The sequence below is a fragment of the Helianthus annuus genome, chromosome 6 (genome assembly GCF_002127325.2).
Source record: "Helianthus annuus cultivar XRQ/B chromosome 6, HanXRQr2.0-SUNRISE, whole genome shotgun sequence".
NCBI lineage: Eukaryota > Viridiplantae > Streptophyta > Magnoliopsida > Asterales > Asteraceae > Helianthus > Helianthus annuus.
Window position 1 is genome coordinate 136,888,978 of NC_035438.2, and position 9,832 is coordinate 136,898,809.

The 9,832-nt window shown below is 36.8% G+C and overlaps 1 protein-coding gene across 1 annotated transcript; it reads right to left on the minus strand.

Annotated features, from left to right (window-relative positions):
* Nucleotides 1–237: 237 nt before the first annotated feature.
* Nucleotides 238–3,370, minus strand: LOC110865961. The gene is made up of 3 exons (XM_022115307.2): nt 2,790–3,370; nt 1,825–1,925; nt 238–960 (listed from the first exon to the last, which is right to left on the minus strand). The coding sequence occupies exons 1-3, from the start codon at nt 3,230–3,232 to the stop codon at nt 314–316; spliced, it is 1,191 nt and encodes a 396-aa protein (XP_021970999.1). The 5' UTR covers nt 3,233–3,370; the 3' UTR covers nt 238–313.
* Between the last annotated feature and the right edge of the window lie 6,462 nt (nt 3,371–9,832).

The window sequence follows — 9,832 nt, forward strand, 5'->3', positions numbered from 1 at the left end:
AAAACCCTCTTGTCTGGACTTGAACCCAGGACCTAATCAAAACTTCTCACCTCTCTTTTAACCACTAGACCAAGAGATAATTGCCTAAATTCACTAATAGAGTTGGTGGTACATGTTAATTGTTAAAAACAAAATCTTTAAAACGTTTAAATTTAGTTGTTTTTTTCAAGTGCTACATAGAAGTGAAATTAAAAAAAAAAAAAGTCTTAAATAAAAAAAAAAGCAATTAAATAGGGGTTAGTGTAAAGATAAAAATAAACCCGCATCATAGTTTAAATTAAATAAATAAACAATGCCACACTCATTGACCAAGTCAACTTTCAAAGGCCTTGTATATGACAACAAAGCAAGGAAGAATAGCCGTAGGATTAAAAACGTACAACTCCTCAACACTAGAGTACAACCCATCATTCCCAACCACCGAGTCGTACGCCCCATCCTCCTCCGCCGGCGCGTCTTCCGTCACGCGCTTCACTTTTCCAGCAATCACCCGACAAACCAGCATCGCCCGACGCTCACGGTGGTCAACCCCTAAACAATCATGTGCCCTTCCACTACTCGCCGTCGTCCGTACGCCACCACCACCCACGCCGCCGCCGGCGGTGACGATTCCACCGGACTTAGGGTTTTGAAACCCGTGACGGATGACGGTGCAGACGCCGCAGCCGGGGACGGCGGAGCAGAGGGCGGAGGAGTTCCGGGATCCGAGAGAGCAGCTGACGGTGGTACAGTGGAAGCGGAGGAGCTCGTTGCCGTCGGCAGCGCAGCGCGTGGCGGTAGCGGTGGCGCGTGTCTTGACGGTGTCACGGCAGTCTTCGAAACGTTGGATCGTGCGGCGCGTGTTGTGCACTTTTAAGATCCGTTCGATTGTGAAGATCGGATGGTTGGGTTTTAGCCAACTGGATTTGAATATAATTTCCACTATGTTTCGACCCGAATCATCCGGACTCAGCTCCGATACTGTTCATAAAAAATATTGTGTGAGTGAAGTTACGTAAATGCCCTTGCTACAAATGGCAAGTACAAGTAACATACTAAGAATATTGAAGTGTTATAGTGTCGGTGGATCATCTATTCTATTCCAAGCTTTTGTTTAAAAGAAAGATTTTTCATGAATTTAGTAATTTATAAAATAAAAGATTTTTTTTTTATTTCATGAATTTAGTAATTTATAAAGTAAAAGAAAATGTACATCAAATAATAATAATAATGAAAAAAGAAAATTTGGTATCTATTCAAAGCTTTTAGATACTAACTTTGATGTAGTTTCAAAATAGTGTCTAAAAAGGACATATTTAATGACATTTGAATATATAATATTTCTAAAATTTTCAAAATTCAAACGGGTAAATCACACAACCCGAGGTTATTTAAAATTTTTCTCTTTCTCGTCACGTGAGAAGTAATCAAATTTCACGTGAGAGGTAAATCAAATATACTGAAGAGCTTACGGAAATCTTTTTTCGACTAAATTGATCAAACAATATATGTTACTATTAATTTAAGGATAACATGAGTTGGTAGAGTGAACATGACAATGCAGAAAACTTGTTATTTTCATCTTTATGAGGTGGTAGATGCCAATGAACATAAATAGTAATAACTTTTAAGGAGGAACATGAGTAGATGACAAATGAAAATAAATGGTAACAATTTATTGAGTCATGACAAGAAGTGACACTTGTAGGCAAGGCTACCAAATATGTCTATGCATATTAATAGTATGTTTTTAAAGTCTATATCAAATGATTAATTTTTACTTTTCAGTTAAATGGATAATATAAATTTGGTTTATTATAATAAATTAAAATTAAAAAGGATTACCAGCATGTCTCACAGCTTGATGGTGTTCCAAGCTCTCCATTTTTGGGAAAACCTCTCCACACTTCGAACACACACAAATGGTGCTTCTTGGTATCGTATACCTGTGTATCATTAAAAACATAATCATGGGGTTTATCGAATCGGTTTTTGGGTTTATTCAAATCGGCTTTCTCGAATTGAGATTTTATAAGGTGAATTCAAAATCGGGTTGTTTCATAGCTCGATTAAAAAAAAAAAAAAAAACATTAGATAGGGATATTGGATTTAAATAACCCTAATTTTCACCAATTGGCCGATAACACTTCCAACTTTTGATTTGTACATAGCACTCCCAACTTTCAACTTATTGGCCGATAACACTCCCTAAATAACTGAAAACTAACCCAGTTAGTTTTTTTGCTATGTAGCATCTGATGTAGACATTTTTTACTGACGTGACATATGACACGGCAGCTGACATCACATTTTTGATGACGTGGCAGCTGGCATGACATTTTTATGACGTGATAACTGACATCAACTAACTGTGTTAGGGTTTTGTTAGTTAGGAAGTGTTATCGGCCAATAAATTGAAAGTTGGAAGTACTGGTGTACAAATCGAAAGTTGGGAGTATTATCGGTCAATTGATGAAAGTTTGGGTTATTTAAATCAAATATCCCATTTAGATATAGATATTCAACCCGTTTAGTTAGAAACTAAAAAATTTGTAACCAGTTTAAAAATCGAATTCAAAATTTTATGGGTACGACTAAATGTACAGACAGACAAAGAGAAACTAATTTTTAGTGATGGACTCTCCTCATGTTTTCTGAGACGAATTTGTCTCTAATCTGACTCTCGTAAAACCAAAAAAAACGTCAAATTTTAGTTTTTTTGAGTCGGATTCAAATTGATTACTTAACAAAGAAACTCAAAAGTAAGTCTTAGAACAAGATATACTAAAAATAAATAAATAGAGATTGACCTTGAAGGATCAACAATGGCATGACATTCATAACATCCAGAAAGCTTTCTGAACTGCATGCCTCTTGAACATGATGTGTAACTTCCATGACTCTTTGAAGGATCAGTCAACTGTTTTTTCCGGCCGGAGTTCACACCGGCAGTGCTACTCTCCGGTGAGTTATCAGCCCTATGAACCACCCTTGTATTCCCATGCACAACATCCCTAAAACTACATATGGAGCTACAAGATTTCAGCTTTGAATACCCATTAACCTCTTCATGCTCCTTATTGGGCCCCACAACGTCCATTTGTTTGCAAGTCAACAAGTTCTTGAAATGATCCCATGACGATGTGTTTGGTTGTTTGGATTTAGGTTTAGGTTTTTGTTGGTGTTGTTTTTTGCGCTTTGTGGGTTGAACTTTTTGTGTTTCTGAAGAAAATGGGAGAGTGAGAAGTGCCATGAATGAGAGAGAGAGAGAGAGGAAGTTTCTTTTTTTTTTTTTTGGGTTCGTTTAATGGTGGATGGGATCTTGAAGGGTAGATAGAGGAGGCAATGGAGAGGGTGGAACTATATTTTATTTGATTCAATAAAAAGGTTCATAACTTTATAAGCTTTTTTTTTTTTTCAGAAATAGGTAACGACGTAACTTATTGCTTGTTTATCTGTTATTAGTCTGTAATTAAATCTATTTATATTCATTATTTTGAAATAAAAATGAAATACTTATTCTTTTGTTTACTTTATGTACAATTATACAAACAATAACATCATATGTGCGTGCACTCATCACAATAATCACACAAAATTTCTAATACATCTAATAACCATTTAGCATCTCATTTCGTTCAAAGTCAAATCCTCACACAACACGCTCTTCATGACCATGATAGGTATCACGAAAACTTCCATTACACCATGAAAAAACCACTTGCGGCGGTGTTTCACACCATCACTAAAATGATGAAGCGTCATCACGGGGGTGCCCCGTCCCCATAAGAAGATGTTACATGAGTCATTCAGGCCTTGATGGTCTTATTAAATTAATAATAACTAGTTTAAGTTTAAGCAATAACATTAGGGTGAACGGGGCACTCTCGGTAACCCCTTTCGGTGACCCAAGTCACCTAGCGGGAACACCGCCGCCATCAACGAGGGGAGTCACATAGGGGAGCAAGATCGGTGAGAGCTTACCGAATGAAGGAGGGAGAGAGATGGTGGGCCACCCTTTTTTCAACCAATCAAAACATTTTCTTTTCTTTTTTTTTTTTTTGAATAAAAAAATAAGGGGAGTTAAGAGGAGAGTGGCGCCATCAAATTGAGGGTGTCAGTGGAGTTTAAGAGGGGAGTTGACGTGGCATAACGTAATTGGGTGTGCGTAAGAGAAGGGACTCCCCTAAGAGGGGAGTGCCCCTCTCACCCTTATGATTGTCTATTTAAGGGATAGATGAGAGGCACTCGATGATTACACTGTTTGGAAAACTGACTGTTATCGATGAAACATCAATGAATTGAATATGTAGATAATTATAAACGTTTGACGTAAAAAAGAAGAAACCTATAAAATTAAAAATTATAAAGAATCTATATGTTTATAAATACTTGACGTGAATTCCACATTATATGTTCACGGTTTTAACATTCTTTGTTGTCATATACATTCTCGATGCAACTCATGCTACAACTTTCAGTTAATGTAATTTGCATGTTTGTGGTCGGTTAGTGGGGAAGGAAATAAAGATATGATCATAGAAGTTTTTTTTTTTTTTCTCGAAACCATAAGTTTTTCCCTAATATAGTTAGCCAAAATCATTAAATTATATATATATACAAAAACCAACCTAAAGTTGCAAGTTACAATAGCCACCGACGCACCGTTCCAACACACCGTTCAATGCACTGTTCCGACACATTATTTGAACGGAAAGTAACCGATTACCGTTTGAAAAAAAAACAAACCGACACCGAACCGTTGTGTCCTTTCATTATTAATATAATAGAAATTTTTAACCGCTATACACACGTACGTTTAAGGAACTTAGGTTGCGTTTAAGGAACCAACGCATCGCTTCCTCGGAAGGCACCGTTTCTGCGTTTCATTGAAAATATATATAGTTTTTATAGTTACAATTGCATCGCTTCTTTGGGTAAGAAGACACCGATTATTTCATATTCAAAATAAATAAACCTTTTCCACCGACGCTACCACAACCTTTCGTCCGTAACCGTCCACACCGATTTCTTGACGTCATGTTATTTTCTATATCTCCGATCCCTTCTCCCCTTATATTTCTGTGTTTACGATCATCGACGCACCCGTTCATTTCTACTTTGTGCCCATCTGCTTCAATTGTTCCATCTACTGTGTTACTTCCGGTATGTTTCACTGCGATCGTTATATGTTTTCGTTATTGTGATTCAAAAATTGTCAGTAGAAAAACAATTGTTATCCCCGTTTGCTCTTACGATGGTAATAAATCTCGTTGTTTGTTGTTTTACCATTATTCGATTCTGTGTTTACTTTGATACGTACAATTCTTTTGATTAAAAAATGGAGTTTTACCATTATTCGATTCTGTGTTTACTTTGATACGTACAATTCTTTTGATTAAAAAATGGAGATGTAGATAAACTAATAAAACGTGATCAAGTAAAAAAAATTCCAAATTACTAATCAATTAACAACATGAAAACCATCGGATATACCAACATGCTAAAAAACCGGGAAGTAAAGTCACGATCGGTCAACGAACAATAAAACACCGTCGATGATGGAACCGGTATGTTCCACCAACGTTTGCCACCGTTTCACACACTATATATCACCATGTCTCCTCCGGCAGAGTTATCACCAATCTGAATTCTTTCAAAATTGCGTCAAGGATGATGGATGAAGAGTTTATTTAGAGAGAAATATGAAACTAGAGATATGTTGTCAAAAAGATGGACGGTGGTGGTGGTGGTTCAGTGGTGGTGATGTGGTGGCGATGGCAACGAGAGAAAGAGAAAGTGAAACGGTGGCGGTTATGAAGAAACCGGATGGCTGAGCGGATGCAACAGTATCCACGGGACGGAGGAAAGGGGTCGTTAAGATGGTTTTACGGCCAGATGCCGTTATAGAAGAAATAGAATTGAAGAGAGGAGAAAGAGACGGTGTTAAATTTCACTTATACATAAAAGCCCGTTTACTTCTCACCAATGTTAAATTTCAGATAAATAAGAAAATAGAAAATTAGAAACATCTCCCTTCATTACTTTTAGTGTCTGTCAACAGATACCATGCAGCAACTATGGGTCGATAGCTATACACCATATTCATTATAGATTTATCACCATTGTTTATGTGAATGTAAAATGAATATTACATTTTTTTTAATCCTTGCCGTTTCTATTTAAATCAACTAAAATACAAAGATTATGTATGATAAACGTTACTGTTTAAAGTTTAAACTGCTTTAGGGGATTATTGTGATCCAATAACAAAAGGCTGCAAATAGGCTTGAACAAATATTTCAAGACAATATTACGGCATTTCATGCCAATTAACCTCCTTTAATACCAATAGCTAATAGGGTGGTGGTTTATTGGCAAAAACATAACTTTTAAAGACATAGGTTTTGAAGTAGGACGTCTTGAGTTCAAGTAACACAGACATTAGAAATTAAAGAAATTCATTGTTAAAAAAATTAACCTCTTTTAATAAATGCCATTCGAAAAAGAAAACCTCATTTATAAAATATTTATTTTTCTAACCAATGGGGATGTCTATTTAATACAAGAGGATTTATTTACTTATCATTCTTAGACACAATATATACGTAAGGATAAAAGTATGTAGTTTCTCTTTTGTTTAATATAGCATGTGCCAGTACCGTAATACAGCTTGATATACCAATCGAGTTTCCTCGCGGCAATGCACAAGTTGATTTGGGTTTAAAATCAAACTTGGATTTAAGCAACATCCCGCCGCAACGCGCGGGTTAGCGTTAACTCGTTATTACACAAATTGTAGATGAAGCGCAGTCTATGCCAAACCAAGTGTAGGCTACGTTGAGATGGTGTTCTTGTTGGGGTCCAGGCTAGGTTTTTAACAAAAATGGTTCAACATAGTGGAAATTATAAGTGGCAATGTTGACCTATTTTTCAAATAATGGGTTGATTGGGGTATAAATCACTTGTCTATGAGTCAATTTGGATCATCTCAAAGTAATCAACAGGTCAATTTGGGTCATCTCATATAAATCAACGAGTCAATTCGGGGCATCTAAAATTAGTCAAATGGGTCAATTTGGGGAATCACAAATTACTCAACAAGTCAATTTAAATCATCTCAAATTATTCAACGAGGCACGACACCCCATGCCCGCCCCGGTCGTCACCCAACACCAGTAAACGCGTAATGAAGCATTGAACACGTAACGAGTGACGGTACGCACGTAAAATGAAATCGAACGGATAACTCGGTGCTGGTGCGCGCGTAACAAGAAATCGGACAACGCCAGTAGGAGCATAACGCCGAATTGGATGCGTAATCAGTGCATGTACATGCGCAACGTGTCAACCAACAACGATACACGTGTAACGCTGGATCCGATGTGTAACACGAGCGCCGATACGCGTGACACGCAAAATCAGACGCATAACCCTGCGTCGGTACGAGCGAAACGCGTAACCCTGCCTCGGTATGAACGAAATGCGTAATCGTACGTGTAACTCAGCACTTGTGACAACCCTCACCAAACCAGGTATCCGTACGAATTAATTAATATTTAAATACTGCTTAATTACTGTGCTTGCTTATAATTGTGGTCTAACTGATTCTTGATTTCTGAATACGTACATTTACATGCATCATACTTTATTTGCTGTCACTCCATTATTTACACAGAACTATAGTGACAAACTGGATGCACAAAAGCACAGTAGCACAATGAACGGATAACCCAGTAAACATGCTGGTACAGCCAGCATCAGGCAGACACTGCCTCTAAGGCCTGTATGAGCTGGAGATAGTTTACTACACTAGTAGAGAGTGTAGGGAAATGAGAGTTGTAGAACTGCGTCACTAGGTGATAGTTATAGTGACCGGATGTGCCTAAAATATGATTTAAACACAGATTCTACACTTTAATATAAAAATTCAGCATTTTAGCAGACTAGTAAAGTGCAAAAACGTGGAAAAATAATGCTAGACACTTTCCAAAGTGTCGGGGAATTCTTTGTGTCACTAAAAATAATAATGACACTCTAAATGCTTGTTAAGCACTTTAACGGATCAGTATCCAACCGAACAACCGGTCTTTACCCGAAACATAAAAATATTGTCATTAACACTGTTTTTCTTTTTCTGAGCCAGTTAGGGTCCCCGAATACCCTAACACCCGCCACAAGACGCTACATGCTAGTAACTAGTTAACACCTAATTAACATAATTAGATTACACTAACTACTTAGTTGGAATTCAACCATGCCCCACCCCCCTTGAACCGAACTCGTCCCATGAGGGGGACACCCTCCACCAATTTTGGATTATTATAATGAGGCTTGTCTAATATCTTGAGGACACAAGGTCTAATGGGTAAAAACATGTTGGAGGTTATTTAAAGAAACCACAAGTCTCTCATTCACTCTTATCCTCTCAACATCCAAACACTCCTTCTCCTCCCCTCCTTGTGAGTTCGGCCGACCTCAAGGCCACCACCACCACCATCACTTGATCATCTCCTACCAATTCCAAGAGCATCCATAGGTGTAAGAAGGTGAACAACGAAGCTCGGCATGTTCGGAAGTTGAAGGACCTCTTGCAAGCGCTATTAACCGCCACATTTCTTCACTTGAACTTCCCTAGTCTTGAACTAGTGGTAAGCACTTAGATCCTTGTGTTTTACTCGTTATTTAAGTTGTTAATAATGTTTAAAGATCAAAAACACAATAACATTAAAGAACATGAACAAGCCTTGAACATAAACTAGCCTAGTGATAAAGTAGTGTTAAAATGATGATGAAATATGATAATACATGTTGAATCTGAAATATATGAACTATAATCTGCTGTAAATAACTTATGACCTGTTGTCAATCGTTATTAGAAAGCACGGTGGTCGTATGGGTGCGTTTTGGTAACCTTTAAACCAAAAACAGCACGCAGAATCGCACTTTCAGCCGACTTTAACTGACTGTAACAGGTCCTTAACGAAACGAAAAATGCATTTTCTGAAGTCTAGATTTATGTACTATGAAATACGGTTCTAATGGCACTAGAATCATAATTTTTGCGTTTCGTTTACTATTTTTAAAGTGTCGTTTTGTAACAGCAGCTAGAGCTGCATTTTTACAGCAGAAAACGAGTGTTACATTTTTAGTCATAACTTGAAACCTGTGTAGAGTTGGATCATGAAATTCTTACTGTAGATTACCACCGATGTATTTGTAATTCTTCCACTGGAATTTCGTAAATCGGACTCTCAGTGAATTTTAAATAAATTATTCCGCGGACTGTGGTCAGAAATAGGTAAATCTGATTTCAGTCAGGAAAATCATTTTCTATAAAATATTGGTGATGATTTGGACCCCGATATTTTTACACAATAATTTTTGGTTCGTATAAGACATTCTATAAAAATTTGGGGATTTTTGGAATAAGATAACCATTTTATTAAAATACTCGAAAACGGCCCAGTTTTGTATATTAAAACTGAAACGATATAAGTAGTGTTTTGCGTGTCTGAATGACGGGTTGGTTAATTGAGAACTGATTGAATGATTTTACAAAAGAAAATGATACGCTTGTAAGCATGGACACCTCCAGTTACAGAAGAAACTCTGGCGAAATTTTTCTAGAAATATAACACTTAGAAATATTTTTGGTGACAAGTATTTATAACTATATTTTTAACTTGTTTTCAAAACGTAAATTTCGCCACAATTTTATTACAAAACTTCCAAGTGTCGGAGGTGGGATTTTCACAAGTAAAACTTGATTAATATATATTTAGAACATATATTTTTTTTTATAACAACACTTGTGAGATTTTTATGATTATTGTGTGAACTTCATAAATAT